The 22,402-nt window shown below is 46.3% G+C and overlaps 1 protein-coding gene across 2 annotated transcripts in view; it reads right to left on the bottom strand.

Moving 5' to 3' along the window:
- LOC147718740 (sodium- and chloride-dependent neutral and basic amino acid transporter B(0+)-like) overlaps window positions 1-22,402 on the bottom strand; it is a 425,103-nt gene that overhangs the window by 122,134 nt on the left and 280,567 nt on the right. For both annotated transcript variants that reach the window (XM_086918726.1, XM_086918727.1), the window contains one exon: window positions 7,169-7,268. In XM_086918726.1, coding sequence (XP_086774852.1) covers window positions 7,169-7,268 — 100 coding nt within the window. The remainder of the gene's footprint in view (window positions 1-7,168; window positions 7,269-22,402) is intronic.

Below are 22,402 nucleotides of genomic sequence, written 5' to 3'. Positions count from 1 at the left end.
GCCTCATCCAGTCCCGACTCGACTTTAACAACGCCCTTTACTTGGTAGCCCCTGAATACGTGCTGCAGAACCTCCAGCGTACTCAGAATTGCGCAGCTCGTACGCTACTCCAGATTCCCCGCAGAGAATCGGCTAAGTCAGGGATCAGGTCACTCCACTGGCTCCCTGTCAGGGAAAGAATAACATTCAAAACCCTGTGCATATCACATCAAGCCTTCCATAGAGCTACCCCTGAGATCAACCACACACTTCTCACCCCCTACTGCCCCGGCAAGCCACTCCGATCTACGAACGCATTCCTTGTCGCAGTCCCCAGAATCAAAAGGTCCGGAGCAGGAGGCAGGTCCTTGACGCTCAATGCCGCTAAACTATGGAACTCCCTTCCCCTTTCCCTAAGGTCCAACCCCATCCTCTCGTCCTTCCGTAAAGAGTTAAAAACATTCCTTTTCAGAAATTAATACCCCCCCTGGCTCTCTCCCCCCGTCCCTCAGAGTACTATTCCCTCTACCTAGCACTTGGACGCCGTCGGGCAGCAGTCGCGCTCTACAAAACCCCTTTCATTCATTCATTAATTCATTCATTCATTCATTCATTCATTCATTTCCCAGGCTTGGTGAATTTGTATGCTCAACTGAAGCCAGAATCCGAGGCTAGCTCAAGGGCAAGCAGAGTGCCCTCAATTAGTGGCGTGCCAGCCAGCACCCAGCAGAGTGCCCTCCGGCGCCTGGCCGAGGCACCAACAATCTCCCCCGGACCAAAGGACGACAGGAAAAATGGGCCCGACCCCCGAGGCCACCACCCCCACCCCACAGCAATCCCCTGCAGCAGGTAGAAATATTTCACAGGTCACGGGACACTCCGTGGGAAAGGTCAGCTCTTAATTTGAATAATGTATTCATCTCGGAGGGCCTCTTGGCTTTCTATCAATCGGAATAATTTCAAAAGGCCTTGGGCAGAAACAGAGGGGGGAGGTAAGGGGGGGGGGGCGATACAGAGGAGGGAATTCCGAAAGAGAGGGCAAAGCTGAAGACCAAGCACATTAGGGATGCAAGTGTAGTGTCTCACGCACAAGAAATAGCACTGATAGAAAAGAGGGGGGACTGGAGACCGCTTAAAGTGCTCGGAGCGGGCAGTGGAAGGGCACGCAAGGGAAGGATAGACTAGACAGGCCTACACAGACACAGCTGCTCGGATGCTGGGGAAACCTTCATCCTGCTAAGAGGAATTCTCTCTCACCGGCGCTGACCATTGAAAAAAATAGCCTCCTTTTACCTAAAAATAAATTGAAATATCCTTTGCTTCTGCGTCACGCTGCATGTAACTCTGGATCATGCAGGGTTGTGCAAGCCAGTTTTTCCAGCAGAGACGCATATTTCATTTGCATACTGTAGCCATCTGAGCACACAGTCTGAATAATTAAATACATGTAAGCATTTCCCGGATCAGATACCGAGCTTCTGAAACCTACCTAAATGTTCGCACCGTAAATGCTCGCACCGTGTGCCTTTGATCACTTCTTATTGTAATGCAAAAGTAAATTTAGAATCTTATTTTAGACAAGGAAAGGCACGGACAGCGGGAGGGGGGGCAGGAAAGGCACGGACAACGGGAGGGGGGGCGGGAAAGGCACGGACAGCGGGAGGGGGGCGGGAAAGGCTCGGACAGTGGGAGGGGGGGCGGGAACGGCAAACGGCAAGAAAGGCAAAGCAGAAGGCAAGAAAAAGCACTCACCTGGACTTCTTCCGGCGGCGGTCGGCCTGCAATGACCAAAACAAACCTTCCCCCCCCCAAAAAATAGGAACCGCCCACCACCGCAATGAAGTTACCAAAGGGGCTGAATGCCTAAAAATCGCGGGAACGCCCTCGAATCAGCTCCGGCATTGACGGACAGATCTGTCTTCCAATGGCTAGCCTCCATTTATGGAGCTAGCCAATGGAAGACAGAGGCGGGACTAAGCCAACATACTCTTCTCAAAATATTTTGCCTTGCGCGAATCGCTGCTGCGCAGCTTTCGGCAAGTCGAAACCTAAAAACGTGTTCACTGTATGTTGGTCCAGCCTGCTTCAGATCACAGGCAGTGTCAGCGCTGCAGCGGGCACGCCGCACACAAGGAGGAAGTGAGGTGGGGGAGTCAGAGAGGGGGTTTGTTTATGATCTCGTAACCTTTCAATCTAGGATGTCCAGGCATGCCTCAGGGAAGAGGCACTCTGGTACAGAATGTTCCAGGCAGGCCACCGTCACACGCTTATATTATGTGTTTAAACTATGTCTGGCCTGCTGTGTTTTTAACTTTACAATCCTTAACATGTTTATTGCGGAGCACATGTGGGTCAGGCAATCCGTGCTATTAACCAGGCCAATTAATTAATTAATTAATTAATTGTGGGTGTGTAATGCGCTAGAATCGACTCCAGAAGGAGTATCTCTGCGCAGTAGACCGCTGGGAAACCCATCCTGCCTTTCCCTGTGAGATGGTCCCTACTGGGTATCTCCAAGGTGAAACCAGGCATCCCCGGCATATGTGGGGGGCTGTTGTGGAGATGAGGCAAGCTAATGCCCAGAGTTGCCGAGTGTGATCCCTGGTTAGAGTAGGCACTGAGGTGAGAATTATCGAGTCCGCTGACCCTGGTCCACAACCCTGCCACGTCGGGAATTGAACCCTGGTCCCAGGCCGTCCTCGGGTCTGCCGCCTCTAACCAGTGAGCCACACCACACAATGGTACTTATATGGCAACACAATTCCACCCATGGCTAGAAAAGAAACGGAAAGAATGTCTACAAACCACTCTAATGTATCTGTTACACTCGAGGTTAAGCCAGCCTAAAATATACCATGAGCTGGCATGTCACTAACTGAGTTTCTGCCGCCTCACTTCAGTTATGTGCTTTGGGGTTGAGCAGAACAATGCACGTGACTCTCACTCTCTAGTTGCATTTTTCACTGTCATATATCAGGATATGTTAACAATGCTATTAAATGTCCTGAGCCCAGTGTTTATGGCCTGACACGTGTCTGGTGAATTTGCGAAAGCACCCTTTTCAGCTCCTCCCAAATGCACACAAAATATTCAAGGACTTTGTCAGGGAATGAACTTTGTGTCCCGTCTGCCAAATCACAATAACTTGCATTTCCTCTGTAGAGTTCATTGTATATTGATAAAGAAATCTCAATGTTTGTTATGAAGTACTGTGGTTAAATTGAATAGGCAACTACCTATGTATAACATCTCTTTATCATTGTCATAACACACTTTAATTATTGTTTTATTAACTTTCTTGTTTTCTTAAATAAGCTTGCAAATGCACAATTTGCCCAGAGCAGCCGCATCATAATTAATTTGCAATGCTTGTGCGGGGGTTCGGAGAGGAGGGTGGGAAATAGAAACACGACTCTTACAGCGCCAGCCCCTCTGACACATGAGGAAAACCGGGTGTATTGCTCGTAGTGCTTGTGTAAATCATATTTCTATTATTTGAAAAGACAAGAATTTAGGAACATAGATTACAAGTGGACGCAAACTGACAACAACGGGAGCTGACTATGGATTAACAATACACATTACAGCATGTAGTTAAAAAATACTTTATTTAATAATATTATTATAGATCTAACTTTCTAACATTCATTGATTTAGATCCACTACTTAGTCTCATGATGTGCGCTTGATAATTTTTATATGTCTCAATACATTGCAATATAGATATACAATTCATTAATACATTCAGAAGATACAAAGATACATAAATAATTAATGTTAGTCAAGAAACATGGCTTGAAATAAATTGTAGTTGCTACGCGCATCTCGGCTATTAGCTTTCATCAGGAAGCCATGATGTAAGTTCCAAGTGTACCTTGAATCATATTTCTAAACAAAAAGCTGTGTATTCCTGCTATTCTGCCCTCAGTGGGCCTGCCACCCCACACACTCCCTATTATGCCACTAAAACATATTGGCGGTTATGATGGGGACTGCCTCCAAGTAAGTGAGACTGTGCCAGCCTTGCATGTCAGCGCGCAATCACCTACTAGCAGTCAGTGCCAGTCATAAAGTTCCCCAGGGCATGGCTACAGGCCGGAGTGCTGTGACCATTGAGTGTGTTTTCCTGTGAGCCTGCTTTGCCCAAAAGGCCCAGGGGTGCGTGCTGCTGTCTGCCACCCCTGTTTTACATTCACCCATGGCTTTTTCAAATTACAGGCAGGCTTAGCAACCATAAAACGTTTACATGAGACCCAAAGTTCGTTAGAATGGTTGAGAGCGCTGCAAATATGTTTGGAATAGTAAATTTGCTGACGCAGTAAACCAGCATGGAGTCCAATGCATATGTTTATCTGTATGTACATTCTTTCTTTGGTAAACTTCTAGTTTAAGTTTTTAATAAGTTCAGCAGAGTCCCAGTGAATTCTTTTTTGACTCGACGTGCACAAACCATGAGCTAAACATTGTGGGAGTTGCCCTGCAACTGCAGAAACGTAGACATGGCCCCCGGTTGTACAGTGGGGTGTCGGAGAACATTCCATAAAGTATAGAACCCTGCGAATGCTGGTAATTTCTACGTTTTTATTTCTTTATTTGAAATGTTATACCACATGCAGACCAACATTAAAGTACTCTACAGTTTATTTTTTTTTACAACCAAATGTGAGAAATGATCCCAAATAATAAATGTACATATCTACAAATAAATGTACAGGATGATGTCACAGCATTTTGCAATTTGTAGATACATATTTTGAGAAATGCATCCAAATTATATAAATCCATATTAGCAAAGACGTGTTGTCTTATAGTGAACATTAAGTCGTCAGTTTGTTCTTCATGCTGCAATATTTGATTTAAGAATGACACTGCATATGTGGCAGTGCAGGTGCTGTAGAGAGCTGCAATTAAATGTGGAGTTTTATTGGATAAATAAAAATCCATATTCTGGGTGCTGTTATTGAGATGGAGCAAGGGTCTACTTTGGAGTTTGGCAGATGAGATACTCAGACACAAATGTATTACAGGTGCATTGTAGCCTATAGCCTTTGTATACAGAGCACAGGATATGTGCCACTGTGTGGAAGAGTATTCCATTTACTAATCTCTAAATAAGGCCATACGATTTTTGTATGTTGAATTTCAGAGCTACAAGCACCAGTACTTCTTTTTTTCTGGGGTTTCTGTTTTGCTCAGTGACGTGTAATTGCTGATGCTAGGTAGGTTGGTGAAGGGCTTTAAAGGTTATGCACAACGGCCTGAGTATGTAGTGTTTCTCTACTGGGAGTGAGTTCAGACATTCTCGAACTGGTGAGCTGTGGTCTACCCTTTCCATGTTTGCAGTAAGCCTTGTTGCTGAGATTAATAATAATGTTGGGAAAGCCAGGCTCGATAGGCCAGTGAGTAGGGCAGTTTCGCATACCTACCTGGTGACATCTAGAGACTGGACTAAGGTTAGCAGATCTTGTTTTTAACATAAGGCACCACAGCATGCACAAATCTTGCACTGAAACAAGATCTGCTATTCTCGAGTTAGGGCACGAGATAGGGGTTGCCTTAAAGCTGGTATTAGTGTTTGAGTTGGAGTGACAGTTAATATTAGTGTTAGAAAGAATTAGGTTACAACTAGGATACGGGTGATGGTTAGATGAATGGAATAGGGGTGGAACGAGGACTGGAATTATTAGCATTACTTGGGTTAACAATAGGTTTAGAGATAAATGTATGATTATGCGTAAATTGCGGGTCAGTTTTAAGGTTTGGATGAACACAAGTGTTTTGATTGGGTCTTACCGCCGGTTTGTGGTTAGGGTTTGTGTTCTAGGTTTAGCGATACAGTTAAAGTAGTTGAGCTGACGAGCTTGTGGAGATGCACCTGTGCGCCTGTGAGAGGATTGTGGCAGATTGCTCAGCAACCCCAGATTAAATTTGTTTTCGGTCCTTTTTCCCCAGCGCCCCCTGGGGGGCGGCAATCTGAGGGATAGCCCCGGGCTTCACAAGCTCTAGCTACGCCGGCCTTTACCCTCACAATTGTTAAATATTAATGTATTTAGTTTTGTAAAACGAGTTGAACGATTATCATTTACCCATTCTATAATACCAGCGTGCCTGAGAGGCCATAGGAAGCAGTCACAATGCCTGTTGAATTCCCTGGACATTTTCTGTAGTATCCCCAGGGTTGAAATGGCCTATAGGGCAATCAGGTAGTGCCCAATAGGTTGCTCTGATAGGTCAGTGTGTGGGATGTTTAGTGGCTGTTTTTGGACTGCTATGTGGTTTGCAGGGCCAGTTTTTCTGTTATATTCCCCAATATTAAAACAAGTATTGTATGCATAAGCTCAAATCCATGCAGTGCCCATACCTTTCAAAACACGCACACAGCATATAATAACAAGGACAAAACGGTCCCAATTTACAACCATAGACCACCTATTTAGCTATCTAAATCACTAATGGTGGCCACTTCTATTTAGGTGCCTGGCACTATTTTCTGTCCCAGTCTAACCCAGAATATGCTCCTCCTCCATAATATTGAAGGGAATTTTTAAGGATTACCATGTTGTCCACGAGTTTCTATTCCCCATAGAACCAGAGAACTAACCTAATAGACACGAATACCAGGGACAACAAAACACCCCACTACCCTACACTCTTCTGCTTCATTGCCTAAATGACAAAACAATCTACTTCCTTCTGGTTTTCTGACTATTTGTCTGTTATGTGTCTTTCTTAATTGCCTAACTATATCCAGAAAGGAATTAGGAAGCCATTCGGTTAGGCATTCTAACCCACAATTCCACCCCATATATATTTAAAGATGGTCAGGAATTCCTGACCAAAGATTAAATATTCGAGAACATCCACTGGTTTCATACATCCCACTTTACTTATTTCTTAGAAAGAAAGTCAGGCAAATGTATTGGTTTGCATATTGGTTCAATTATACTTGAACCGCAGAGAGTTTTGAGAATTTAGATTGTCTTAAATGTGTTCACGAGACCCAGATAAAAATTTTAATTTCCACATCTCGCAAAATATACCTGGTGATGAATGTTCACAGTGAAAAATGTCACCAGTAAGCACCCTTAAAGAGCAAATTGTGTTAAAATGGGATTTATTAATTATCAGTGTGATCGGTAACTTTGTAATATACCATGTATCGTTTGTATATTGAGTTTTCTGTACTTACCATAGACCCAGCAGATTCCAATTAGTTCCAAAACTGCTGCAATAAGCAATGCCCATCCGCCAGTGAAATAGTCAATCAGGTTAACCCAGTAGATTCCAGCCTTTACAAAATACAAAACATATTTCAATTATATTGGTCACATTTTGTAAGGTAAGTGATGACAGTTAAATGATTGTATTTCTACACTGTTTTGTCTACTCTTTAATCCGCCTTGAAAAGGATTCCACCCACAGTCAATGCAAGGCACAACCAAGATGGTTCATAAAAGATGTGTGTCTTCTGTGCATTTTTTTCAGAGCTGTAGAATGTCATCCGACAAAAATGCAAATCATGACTTGACTTGAATTACCACAAGCAAACTTTTTCCACTGCGCCAGTCATGCTTGCGCCAAGCTCCTACTGTATTCTTTAATTGGTTAACACAGAGTGAGCCCATGACCACTCTTTGCTACTTTGAATTCTCATGATTCAAATCTAGGGCCTCATTTATGAAAAGTGACGCATCGCTGCGTGAAAACAGCGATGCGTCACTTTTTACTGCGCACTCCTTGCAACACCAATGATGCGTCATATTTAATGTATGACGCATCATGTCGCAAGGACTTACAGATACGTCAGTATTTCTGACGTATCTGTAAGCGCAAAAGTGACGCATTGCTGGAGTGTGTCACAAAAGTGACGCAACTCCAGCAATGCGTCCTTTCACATGGGGAAAGCCCCATGTGAAAGGGCTTGCGTCAGTCTTACGCCTGCTGTGAGGCAGGCGTAAGATTTTGACGCAACAGCATCCTAAAAGTGACGCAGTGAAATCCCATAGATTTCACTGCCTCACTATTACGAGGCTTTTTGCGGGGGAACGCCCCCTCTGCATACATTATACCTGACGCAGGTATAATGTGGTGCAGGGGTTTAAAAAGTGACGCATCTACCTAGATGTGTCACTTTTTAAATATGGCACAACAAGGCGCATATTTTACGCCGCTGGTGCGACACAAAAAGTGACGCACCGGCGGCGCAAAACTGACGCAAGGCCTCATAAATAAGGGCCCTAGACTTTTGCATCACGCTCAAGGTTTTCCTGAACAAGCTGATAAAATATTTACACAATCCACCAAGTTGTTTGAAACATATCAGTTCAATATCTAACCATACAGGATACAACTATATTATGGCTATTTGTATTAGCTTTGCCCAAACTTGCCTCCTGCCTTTTATGGATGCAAGATGGCCGTTCTGCTCAATTTCCATCTGTTTGTAGTCCATCACATCAAACAACAAACTATTACATATTTACAATAAAAGTGGCAGTGCGCAGGTTAGCTCCAAAAATAGCTGAAGCCGCCCTCAGTCACTTTAGAAATGCAGGGATGCACTGCATTTACAAAAATATGGTGCACCGCTGAATTTAGCACCAGCGCAGGGAGAAATTTGTATTAGTCTTGCCCATCTTGCCTCCTGCCTTTTATGGATGCCAGGTGGTCAGTCTGCACAATTTCCATCTGTTTGTAGTCCATCACAATTTACACAACAAACTATGGTTCATATTTGCAATAAAAGTGACAGAGTGCAGGTTAGCTCCAAAAATAGCTAATGCTGCGATCCGTCGCTTTAGAAATGCAGGGATGCACTGTATTTACAAAAATATGGTGTACCGCTGCATTTCTCCCTGCGCTGGTGCTAAATTCAGCGTTGGAGGAATGGTTATGTGCAGGAAGGTGTCCCTTCCTGCACCGAAACAATCACAAATTGGGATTTGAAACTCTTGTGTGCACTGCATTGTGAAGCACACATAGAAGTTGCAAATTATCATTTTTTTTAAATGATTGTTTATGTACTATCATACATGGCATGTTGCTGTTTCTATGTGTGTTGCGCAATGCAGTACCAATACAAACAGCAAAAATGAGGGGAAATTAAGCATTTCTCCTTGTTTCGCCATGTTAAGACCAGGTTTTCCCTGGTCTTAATTTTGGCGCTGCTCATATCAACACCCTCCACAACACACATTGCCTACCCCTTGAACATTAAGTATAAAGTACAAAGACTTGGTATCCTTGGCGTGGTTTCCACTGACTTTTTCCTCTACCTCCTGTATTTTTGTTGCATACTAGATCTGGTTTTGCTGGTTAAGATGCTTTGGCCACTGCTGACCAGTGTCAAAGTGCAAGTGGTCCCTCTATAAATTGGTGTTGTAATTGGTTATCCATGATTGGCATATTTGGTTTACTGGTAAGTCTCTAGTAAAGTGCCATGAGTGTGCCAGGGCCTGTAAATCAAATGCTACTAGTGGGCTTGCAGCACTAGTTGTGCCACTCACAGGAGTAGCCCAGTAAATCTTTCTCAGGCCTACCATTGAAGGGGCTTACTTGCAGTTTGTGAATGCCTTGTCGACCTGGCAAGTGCATCCACCTGCCAGGCCCCAACCTTCCCTTTTCTTACATGTAAGGCACCCCTCAAGTAGGCCCACAGTACCCCCACGGGCAGGGTGCAATGTATATGAATGGTAGGACAAATACTGGTGTGTATGGCATGTTCTGACAGTGAAATAATGTGTATTTTGCTTTTCAATATTGAAAGGCTATCTGTCCCATAAGCTGACATAGGAGTTGCTTTGGAACATCTTACAAGTATATATTTTCATTGGGACTAGATAGGGAAGTGGAGTTTAGGCTCTCTGAAATCAGAATTTAATAACTCATCTTTTTGGGAAGATGGTTTTCAAATTGTTTATTTGAAAATGCCACTTTTAGAAAGTAGGCATTTTCTTATTTAACTATTCTGTGTGTCTCTGCTGTTTTGTGTATTGACTATCTGGTTTGTTTGGAGTGACGGGCAGGGGATGTGCATTCACTGAAGATAGCCAGAAGGAGGGTTGAGGTGTGTCCTGTCTTTCGTGGGTGACTCACAGTTGGGCTGAATAGACCTTGACTTCATTTAGAGTGGTGAGAGGAGTTTCACTAGCACCCCAATAGCCAGTGTCTCCTCTGCACAATATTGTCTCCATCTCCTGTAGTGATGCTGCACCAGGGAGTGCAGAACTGCTTTGGACTGGGCTCAGACACCCTTGCCACAGAGAAAAAAGTGAAAATGGGGTAGAAGTATTGGACCTTAAACCCAACAGAATTAGATCACTTCTGGACTGAAGAGGAATCTTCGCCAAGGAGAAAAGCTGGAGAGCAGTAAGGAGGAGTACTGCCCCTTTGCTGTGTGTGCTTTGCTGGGTCGTCCTGAAGTTGCTGCTTCTGCCAAAGAGAAGATAAAGACTGGAACTTTGCTGTGAACCTGCTTGAAAAAGACTCTCCAAAGGCCTGTGTGTGCTGGCCTCCTGTTCTGAAGTCTCAGGGACACAAAGACTTCACCTGCGACCCACTGTTTAGCACCTTGACTCCTCTGTGGACTCCGGTGTTTAGAAGGGGGGCAATTCCAGATCTTGGGCCCAGAGAATTGTGTGGTTGGTGCTGCAAAGCAAGAAAAACAACTCATATGCTGTCAGCAACAATGTCAGTAATGCTGTGACCTGCACCGAGGCCAGGGGCATTGCTTGTGAAGTGCACAATGCATCGCCCTGCCTGCACCGCAGCTCTCGACGCTCTTCAACGCCTGCCGATGCCTGCAGTTATCGGTCTTCCTGATGCCAGCGCTCGTACCAATGCCATCTGCACCAGTACCTGCCTCCCGTTTTCACAGAGCCGATAACCAATGAGAATGACTTCGCAAATTCTTTGACTTCACATCGCTTTGCGGGAACCTACGCCTCACCGCCGATGCTGCCTAACTTCCCCTGTCCTGGACTCGACGAATGGCCTCCTCACAGACACAACGCCTCACCTCCCCCATGGAAACCACGGCACCTGTCTCGACCAACGACTCACCTCACCTCCACGATGCTGTGCATCATCCATAGACTTCATTTATAAGGTACTGTTGTTTGGGGCACAGTGTGACTCTGTGCTTGATGCTGCGCACCTCATAGTCGGTGCCGTACTCTTTATTTTGGCCTGTCACAATGTCGTGATAGCCCCAGGTGGAGCTATTTGTTTCTACAAGTGCTATTTTTGCAATCAACCATTTTAAAGTGATATTTTGATACATGTATGTTGGGTTTTTGTCATTTTGGTCTTAGATACTTTATTTTTCTAAACTGGTGTGCTGTCCATTTGTGGTGTTTTCACTTTTTTGCTGTGTGTTTGGGTACACATTCTTAACACATTGCCTTTGGGATAAGTCTGTCTGCTTGTGCCAAGATACCAAGGGGGTGAGCAGGGGTTATCTAAAGTGTGTAACTCCCTTAACCTGACAAGAAGCAAGAGTCTCTACTTGGACAAAGATGCATATGTCTGCCAATTAGAGATCCCCCTTTCTGACATAGTGTGGGAGGGTGCTTTATCTGCAAGGCGGCCTTAAGCCGCGTTAAGGCAAACCCCCTATCACTGGGACCTGTCTCTGTTTTTGTTCTAAAATCTAAATCTCTGACCCATGAGCTTAGTGTTAGTTAACACACTTGGAGGATCTAGATGACGCATCAGATTACCCCGGTTGGTCAATGAATTTTTTACGTAGTAACAGTAGGTAAGGCGTGTTTTGTTTACAGTTGTTTGAGCGGGCGGCCTTACCTCTTTCCCCCTATACTCCTATTGATTAAAGAAACCCCTATCAACACAGGAATGTCAGTAAAAGTGACATTCCTGTTGCGAAAGGGGGTTGTAAATATGCCATGTATATCAGGGGTGGCTGGCACTGCTTGCGGGTGGGGGGATGGGCGCCGTGACACATCGCTCAGCCAGGGGCTGGAAGGTTGGCCGTGTTCTCCATGCAGGCCGACCGAACAGACATTGCACACTCAGGAGTGAGCAAACCACTCCTCCCCTGCCCTGCTCCGAAAGCAGAGCAGCCCGCCAGCCTCCAAAAAAACATAAAATAGTAATAACTAAAAGTTATTACCATTTTACGTTTTTGCTTCTCGCACTGTGAGAAAGCAGTGGTGTGACCCTTCCCTGCCATAGTGGAGGAGCTGCTACTGCTCCCTTATATGCTGTGTTATTTACTTTATATCAAGGTGTTTGTCAAAAAACCTTTAATATCATAGACCCCATAATCAACCATATATAAAGACAACAGGATGTGTGCTAGAGTGTACCTGCATCCCTAATTATTATCTGTGGAGAAAGTAGCAGTATTCCCTCTCCTCTTGACAATTCAGTGGCTTCCCCTCTGCTATGGAGGAGGAGCGTTGCCCCACTGCTTTCTCTCAGTGCGAGAATGCAAAAACATAAAAATGGTAATAACTTTTAGTTATCCCCATTTTATGTTTTTTTTTGCCGGCCGATGGGTGGGTGGTGCCGCTCTGCTGACAGAGCAGGGTCGGGGAGGAGTAGTTTGCCCACTCCTGAGTGGACAATGAATGTTTGGTCGGCCCTCTCGAGCCGCCCAAACCAGTCATGCACACTCCCCTGTTCTCTGTGCAGGCTGCACTGCAGCCTGCGTAGACAACATGCCCACCCCTCCAGCCCCTGGCTGAGCGCTCTGTCATGGCACTCAGACCAATCACAACGCTCCATTGGAGCATTGTGATAAGCTTTGAGGTAGGAGCCTGGCGGCAGTACTTCCTTTTTCGACCTGGAGTCGGATACAGGAGAGCAGGAAAGCAGACGGAGAAAGCATTTACCCCCGTGCCCGCCCTCCTAATATCTGTATACAACAAAGTACCTTTTTGTATCAGTAGCTTGCCATAACAGTTGGACTTCTAGAGGAGATACCAGTAGCTGCCCTGGGCCAAAGAGGGTTGCCTCAATACGGCACTTTTTTAGTATATAATCTTTATTAAATTTACCAGAGCATAAAATTCAAGATCAACACAGTCTTTTTGTCATATACCTTTTTCTTGAGAAACACACACAGAGGGGGGCTTGCTGCTGGTGGGGCCCAGGAGGGACCGCCATGGGGGCTGCCTCCTGTGTGCTTGCCCTTGGGCCCTACATTGCTCCTCCTGATGCTTCCAGGACTTATCCTTTCTTTTGTTACAGGACCTTTTGTGCTTGCTGGCCTATTGCCCTGGAAGAGCTTTATTTTTATTGTGGCCAAGAAGAGGGAGGTGTCTACTCCATAGCGCTCAGCTGCCGTCTGGGATAGAGTGAATCCCAGTGGTAGGAATTCCCCCGTGCTTCAGGATTGAGCGGGAGCCCACCCCGCTGATTTGTGCCTTGTTATCGAGCGGGTGCCCACCCCTCTTATTTTTTTAGTTTTATAGCAGTAGCCTACCCTGCTTGATAGGTTAAAATGATAGGAGCCTACCCCGTATTGCGGCCACTGAAGAAAGGGCCGCGATCCGCGGCCCACCTGGCTGTGGGCGGGGACGCCGGACGGAAGCGGAAGTGCGACCGGACATCGAGGAGAGGCCGGGCGGTGTATGTGAGAGGAGGATGGTAGCCAACCCCGCCTCCTTGAGTGCCCGTGGTAAGTCCCGAGGCTCCCAGGAGGGGGGCCCGGGTGAAGAATGTGAGGCTGCAGCATGGGGTTCCCAGGAGCATGAGTGAGAGAGCCCCGCAGCAGAGAGGAGACCCTCGCCGGTGGCGAGCCCAAGTGAGTGGGGCTCCCCGTCAATGGTGCCTGGCAGGGTCACCCGGTCAGAGCGCCCGTTTGTACAGCGGGCCTCTCCAACATGGGCACATAGTTGTTTAGAGGGCCCAGAGGGGCCCATGCTTTTATTGTGTAGAGCCATAGGGGCCTGTGACCTCTTTCTCAGTGCCCCAGTGTGAAGCTGACCTTTATAGTGGTGCCCCAGTTGCGGCCCACTGCAATGCTTGGGGGCCGGATTATTTTGGTACCCCAGAGAGCCCCAGAGTCTGAGGGGCATTTTGAGGCACATTGTCGTTACCTGGGCATTCCCGCAAGAGGGTGGCATGTCTTAAGAGCCCCAGCAAGGCCCACAGGGCACAGATGTGCCGGGCCCCCTTTTTTGTTCTATCCCCAACTGCGCCGCACCAGTGTGGGCAGCTGCAACGTTTATGGCGCAATTCTTGAGAAAGTCCCTGAGAGGGACAAAAGTGCCACAGAGGTGCCAGGCCTTCCCCATTTCCAGCTGCACAGCAATTAGTGCCAGCTGCATCGTTTAGGCCCTCATGTTATGGTCCTCAGCTGCCCAGCGAGTATTGGGCAGCTGCCACATTTAGGGCTGCGCAGTGGCGCACCCTTGACTTTCGCTGCATTGGCAGGGCGCCCTGACTCTGGGACATAGGGTATTTGAGACCCCCTTTTTGGATCGCCAGTTGGCCAGGGGGACGGTTAGATTCATTGGGCGCCAGGCCATAATGTGATTCATGTGCTAAATGTGATTTTGGTGCTAGGAAATGTAATGTGTGTAGTATGTTTTACCTACCCTGTAATATACCTCTAAAATGTGTTTTATGATTATGAGGTTGTTCTGCATATTATGGTTTATGCTAGTGAGATTATGTTTCACTGTGTGAGTTATGCCCCTAATGTGAGTTATGCTTAGGTGGTTAGGGTCTAATGTGGTTAGACTTGTAAGAGGGTTGCATAATGTGCTTATGCTGGTGAGGTTGGCGCAGAATGTAATTCGCGCCTGATGTGATACTGTGCATAATGTAGTTTATGTTACATGCTGATGCTAAGTACAGTGATTACCAGTGTTTACTGGTTGTACGGTTATGATCTGTTTAACTTGTACTAAGTTCGCTTTGTCATGATTCTGACAGTTGTCCATGTGGCCCTGTCATGTGTATATAATCCCTTGTGAATATTGCCCAGTGCCAGTCGGCACAGTGTATATGTGTGATTACTATTCTAATGTGTTATGAGAATACAAAGGCTATTTTTTCATATAACCTTGTGTGGAGTTCCTTTTGTGGTGTGCCTGGGATGTTGTTGATGTGTGCGTGCGCAAATGCTTTACACATGGCCTCCGGGATAAGCCAGACTGCTCGCGCCAAGCTACCAAGGGGGTGAGCAGAGGTTATCTTTGGCGTGTAACTCCCAAGCCCTGACTAGACTGGTAGTCTCTGCCTGGCTATGGCGCAAGCCTTAGCCAACCAGAGATCCCATTTCTAACACCACCTCATGCACTCCACTCTCTTCCTACACGTTCAAGGTGGTCAGGAGTCTGGGGGATCCCTCAATGCTATTAATATAGCCACCCACACTTGCATATCATCCACCAACTTTTCTCTCTTAGTATGTTTCAAGTGACTTTCCTCCACTAACACCCATTCTAAAATGTCTCTGAGGCAGTCCCTGTAACATGGGGGCTTCTAAGCCAACCATCTAATGATTGATTATGAGACGTTTAGCCAACACTAGCCCAAGGAGCATACATTTCGTACTCAGCTTACTCCCCTTCAGTGTCCGGAGAAACCCCAGCATGACCAGCTTGATAGTGATTTGCACCATCCAGCCAGTGGGCCTGTTTAGCCATTTCACAACCTCCTGCCAGAAGGGAATAATGAACCGACAAGACCACACCTTGTGCATGAATTCATCCTCAAACTCCCTGCAGTGTGAACACATAGCTGCACAAGATGGATATAAACTGTGTAAGGTTTGGGGCGTGAGGTACACGTGATGGTTATAATTATATTTAATGCTCCCTGTTTTCCATTTTTATGGATTGTTACAGATATATTCAGACAGGAAACAATGTGTTTTTTTGTCTGCATTTATTTTTAAAAGTGGATAAATACAAAAAATGGTGCTCTCTTTAAGTGACTCTCTGTGCTGTCTTTTATGAATTATAGGCCTGCAGCTGAGAATATGGACAGCATGGGAAATTACAAAACAGGATGAATTGCTTTAAACAATGGCATATGTCAACATAATTCATGGTATAATGTTAGTATTTACCAGTGGATATACTCGTATGTAATATTTGACAGCCTAAATAGCTAAAACACAACATACATCACATTATGAGTGTGCGTCTATCAGTTAAATAAATATGGAAATGTACAGTGTTTCATCTTCATTTATACACAAAACACAAAATAAATATGAAGAAATACATATAAAATGGCCCAAAAATAAATATGGCTAAATATAGACGGAAATGTTGAAAAAATAAATACCATAAACCGGGAGCCCTGATTATATTGTATCAGCTTAAATTGGGCATTGGAAGAAACCATTCACTCCCCCCCTTCACTTTCTCTCACTCTGTAGCTGTAATCAGTTTGGTCATCTCTCCTCCACATTTACCTTGTATTTTTAGCATAGGCACAGGGATGTCTTCACTTAGAGCCCTGTACATCATTGAAAGCCTCCCTCCTGCCATGGCTGGCATAACTATCAATGTCTGTGATGGGTGCAGAGCATCCAGGAAGCATGGCCAGAGTTTGCGTGCCGAGGTCAAAGATTTTGCATATTTAAGGTATTCTCCCAAAACTGGGACGAAGGACTCAGTGGCCTACTGTCTGGTAATAAACCTCCCTTCAGTATAAAGGTCTCCCAAAGTGTTACAACCGCCCCTCAACCATTGTTCTATCGACATGGCATTAGCCATTCCCACAAATGACTATAGTGACCAGATATGCATTTCAGGTGCCTAAGGCACATCTGATTGCCTACTTTTCTGCCCGTTGCCAGATTCTACAGACATGTCTCATACCATACGGTATGTCAGGAAGCCCTTCTGCTCCCTCATCAGGAAAGCATGCCATTACTCTGTAACATAGTAGCCTTTTTAGAAACCATTTTTCCCAGTTGTCGACAGGGTCAAGACAATGTATTTTGTGTTGTAAATGGGACGCCTAATAATACAGTTCCATGTCAGGCATTTCTACTCCCCTCCCATGTCTGTTTAAGCGTGGGAAGACCTATCTGTTTCCATTTGTCCGCCCACTGTAATTCTATTATAAGCTTGTCAATTTTAAGAAAGTAGCCGTGTGGGACCTCAAATAGTGCCATGTTGAATGCATAGGCATCTTGGGAGCAACACCATGTTGACCAGGGCGACTCTGTCCATAAGTGACAGAGGGAGGGTCTTCCAGAACCTAATCACCAGCTGCAAACCGTCCACCATCCTTCTGATGTTAAGGTTTGTAAAGTCGTGGTTTGAGTGGGTGATTTTGATTTCCAGATATCACATCGCTAACAGCATATTCGGTGGGACCACCGTCAGCTCCCGAGGGGGAAGAGTTTTGATTTGTTATGATTGACATGAAGTTCAGAGGCTTCCTCAAACTTGGCATTACCTGTAGCGTATTCTGGCTGACGCATATAAACAAAAGCGTCATTGGCAGAGAGAGATATCACAAGATGTATCTTCTCTACAGTGATTCCCCTGGGCTGTGCACCCAACAGATTGTACAAGCCATCATCTTTACTATCAATGGGCACAGTAACAGTGACAGTGGGCATCCCTGTCCTGAGCCTCTATGAAGGGTGAACCTCTCTGAAACCATTCCCCCTGTTCCCACCCTTGCCCTGGGATCTGTATAGAGGAGTTTCACCCAATGTAAGCAGTGAGCCCTTATGCCTGCTTTTTAGAGAACCAGCCAGAGGTAAATCCAGTAAAAAGCCTGTTCAGTAACTAGGAACGCCAGGGCATATGTGTCCTCCATCAGGTACACATGGGAGAGACGCCGTAAGTTACAGAGAACATTCAGATTCGGGATAAACCCGGACTAGTCCATAAGGATCAGTATCAGGAAACGACCGAGGAGGTGAGCAGCAAGCACCTTACTAAGCATCTTTACATCCATAGTCAATATGGAGAATGGACGGTAGAAGAAGGAGGTCTCAGTTGGGCCTTTACCCAATGTAGGAATCATAACCACTATTGCATCCCGCATCATATCTAGCAGTCACCCCTTTTTCAGGACTTCGTTAAATACCACTAATAGTTTGTCCACAAGAGTGCCCACATTTCTATGCAAAAATTCAGCTGGTAGCCCATCCCCTCCAGGGATTTTTGCAGAATTTAGACCGTGTATGGCATCCAAACTCTCCTCTATGGATAAGGGTACCCACAGAGCCTCATGGTCTTCCTCCACAAGCCTCTGCATCTTTATCCCTGCCAAGTATTTTCGCCCACCTCTTCACTACGATTCAGAATAGGGGGTGGTGATGAACAGAGTGTCTGAATTAAGCAGACCACTCTTACCCAGTCCAAAGATCAGGGCTTGATCCATCACCGTTTTTTAGCTCACTGCACCATCCCAGCTCAGAACCTGGCTACATGCAAATTAGTCTGTTCCTGTCCCAGTGAATGATGGGAACAGGGCAAACCAAACTACCAAGCCAATTCTTATACTGGGAAGGAAACAAGCTACCAGGGACCGGTTTCTGGCATTTCAGCCGTCGTCGGCCCGGCTTGCTTGAATCCTGATGGTGCAATGAGCAAGGGACTCACATCTGAGTATACCCTTCCACGCTTATGGTGGACAAAATGATTCAGAATAGGGGGTGGCGATGAACAGAGTGTCTGAATTAAGCAGACCACTCTTACCCAGTCCAAAGATCAGGGCTTGATCCATCACCGTTTTTTAGCTCACTGCACCATCCCAGCTCAGAACCTTGCTACATGCAAATTAGTCTGTTCCTGTCCCAGTGCATGATGGGAACCGGGCAAACCAAACTACCAAGCCAATTCTTATACTGGGAAGGAAACAAGCTACCGGGGACCGGTTTCTGGCATTTCAGCCGTCGTCGGCCCGGCTTGCTTGAATCCTGATGGTGCAATGAGCAAGGGACTCACATCTGAGTATACCCTTCCACGCTTATGGTGGAAAAAATGATTCAGAATAGGGGGTGGTGATGAACAGGGTGTCTGAATTAAGCAGACCACTCTTACCCAGTCCAAAGATCAGGGCTTGATCCATCACTGTTTTTTAGCTCACTGCACCATCCCAGCTCAGAACCTGGCTACATGCAAATTAGTCTGATGATGGGAACAGGGCAAACCAAACTACCAAGCCAATACTTATACTGGGAAGGAAACAAGCTACCGAGGGCCGGTTTCTGGCACTTCAGCGGTCGTCGGCCCGGCTTGCTTGAATCCTGATGGTGCAATGAGCAAGGGACTCACATCTGAGTATACCCTTCCACGCTTATGGTGGACAAAATGATTCAGAATAGGGGGTGGTGATGAACAGAGTGTCTGAATTAAGCAGACCACTCTTACCCAATCCAAAGATCAGGGCTTGATCCATCACCGCTTTTTTACCTCACTGCACCATCCCAGCTCAGAACCTGGCTACATGCAAATTAGTCTGTTCCTGTCCCAGTGCATGATGGGAACAGGGCAAACCAAACTACCAAGCCAATTCTTATACTGGGAAGGAAACAAGCTACCGGGGACCGGTTTCTGGCATTTCAGCGGTCGTCGGCCCGGCTTGCTTGAATCCTGATGGTGCAATGAGCAAGGGACTCACATCTGAGTATACCCTTCCACGCTTATGGTGGGCAAAATGATTCAGAATAGGGGGTGGTGATGAACAGAGTGTCTGAATTAAGCAGACCACTCTTACCCAGTCCAAATTTCAGGGCTTGATCCATCACCATTTTTTAGCTCACTGCACCATCCCAGCTCAGAACCTGGCTACATGCAAATTAGTCTGTTCCTGTCCCAGTGCATGATGGGAACAGGGCAAACCAAACTACCAAGCCAATTCTTATACTGGGAAGGAAACAAGCTACCGGGGACCGGTTTCTGGCATTTCCGCCGTCGTCGGCCCGGCTTGCTTGAATCCTGATGGTGCAATGAGCAAGGGACTCACATCTGAGTATACCCTTCCACGCTTATGATGGACAAAATGATTCAGAATAAGGGGTGGTGATGAACAGAGTGTCTGAATTAAGCAGACCACTCTTACCCAGTCCAAAGATCCATCACCGTTTTTTAGCTCACTGCATCATCCCAGCTCAGAACCTGGCTACATGCAAATTAGTCTGTTCCTGTCCCAGTGCATGATGGGAACAGGGCAAACCAAACTACCAAGCCAATTCTTATACTGGGAAGAAAACAAGCTACAGGGGACCGGTTTCTGGCATTTCAGCCGTCGTCGGCCTGGCTTGCTTGAATCCTGATGGTGCAATGAGCAAGGGACTCACATCTGAGTATACCCTTCCACGCTTATGGTGGACAAAATGATTCAGAATAGGGGGTGGTGATGAACAGAGTGTCTGAATAAAGCAGACCACTCTTAGCCAGTCCAAATATCAGGGCTTGATCCATCACCGTTTTTTAGCTCACTGCACCATCCCAGCTCAGAACCTTGCTACATGCAAATTAGTCTGTTCCTGTCCCAGTGCATGATGGGAACATGGCAAACCAAACTACCAAGCCAATTCTTATACTGGGAAGAAAACAAGCTACCAGGGACCGGTTTCTGGCATTTCAGCCGTCGTCGGCCCGGCTTGCTTGAATCCTGATGGTGCAATGAGCAAGGGACTCACATCTGAGTATATCCTTCCACGCTTATGGTGGACAAAATGATTCAGAATAGGGGGTGGTGATGAACAGAGTGTCTGAATAAAGCAGATCACTCTTACCCAGTCCAAAGATCAGGGCTTGATCCATCACCGTTTTTAGCTCACTGCACCATCCCAGCTCAGAACCTTGCTACATGCAAATTAGTCTGTTCCTGTCCCAGTGCATGATGGGAACAGGGCAAACCAAACTACCAAGCCAATTCTTATACTGGGAAGGAAACAAGCTACCATCTTTACTATCAATGCGCACAGTAACAGTCACAGTGGGCATCCCTGTCCTGAGCCTCTATGAAGGGGGAAACTCTCCGAAACCATTCCCCCTGTTCCCACCCTTGCCCTGGGATCTGTATAGAGGAGTTTCACCCAATGTATGCAGTGAGCCTTTATGCCTGCTTTTTAGAGAACCAGCCAGAGGTAAATCCAGTCAAAAGCCTGTTCAGTAACTAGGAACGCCAGGGCATATGTGTCCTCCGTCAGGTACACATGGGAGAGACGCCGTAAGTTACAGAGAACATTCAGTTTCGGGATAAACCCGGACTAGTCCATAAGGAAATCCACCTCTGGAAGTGCGAGTCCTCACTCAAGCTCAACGGGTCTAAAACCGAAGTCATGCTGATGGGCAAGAAATGGTCAGCAATTCCACCATCTGTCTGGCCCGATGCTTTTGGTGAGGTGCCCGCCCCGAAGAAGGAAATCAAGACTTTAGGGGTCTGGCTCGAACCAGATCTGTCCATGAAAACCCAGGCAACCAAAACAGTGGGAACCTTCTTCGGACTCATGCGTTCAATCCGTAAGATCCTTCCGCTGCTCCCTCCCCCATCCAGGAAACTCCTGGTTCAAGGTCTGATCCTTGCACGATTGGACTACAGTAACGCCGTCTATTTAGGAGCCCCCGAAACTACCCTGGCAAAGCTTCAACGCACCCAAAATGCGGGTGCTCGGATGCTGATGAGTCTTCCCTCTAGAGCCTCTGCCAGACCAGCGCTCAAGGCTCTCCACTGGCTTCCAGTGCGAGAGAGGATAGAGTTTAAGGCAATGTGCACCGCCCATAAACTCCTCAATGGTCAAGGCCCTTCGATCCTGAGAGACATGGTCACGCCGTATAAAGCACCGAGATCCCTGCGCTCGGACAATGAGCGTATGGCTAATGTCCCCAAATTCAGGAGGGTTCGCACTGGTGGTCGACGCTTTGCAGTAAAAGCATCCTCAGGCTGGAACTCGCTCCCACACTGTCTGCGGCTGGAACCCTGATACCTACACTTCCGCAAACAGCTAAAAACCCTTCTCTTCCCCAAATAGGACCTCCTTTCCATTTTTGGCCATCGCAAGTTCTTACAGCGCGGGGATGCCTCCGGGTCACCAGGCGCTCTACAAATCGTTAAATAAATAAATAATAAATAAGGATCAGTATCAGGAAACGACCGAGGAGGTGAACAGCAAGCACCTTACTAAGCATCTTTACACCCATAGTCAACATGGAGAATGGACGGTAGAAGAAGGAGGTCTCAGTCGGGCCTTTACCCGATGTAGGAATCATAACCACTATTGCATCCCGCATCATATCTGGGAGTCACCCCTTTTTCAGGACTTCGTTAAATACCACTAATAATTTGTCCACAAGAGTGCCCACATTTCTATGGAAAAATTCAGCTGGTAGCCCATCCCCTCCAGGGATTTTTGCTGAATTTAGACCGTGTATGGCATCCAAACTCTCCTCTATGGATAAGGATACCCACAGAGCCTCATGGTCTTCCTCCACAAGCCTCTGCATCTTCATCCCTGCCAAGTATT

The sequence above is a fragment of the Lissotriton vulgaris genome, chromosome 4_1 (genome assembly GCF_964263255.1).
Source record: "Lissotriton vulgaris chromosome 4_1, aLisVul1.2, whole genome shotgun sequence".
Taxonomy (NCBI): Eukaryota; Metazoa; Chordata; class Amphibia; order Caudata; family Salamandridae; genus Lissotriton; species Lissotriton vulgaris.
Note: the sequence above shows the minus strand (reverse complement) of the source record. Positions and strands in the feature narration are given on the sequence as shown.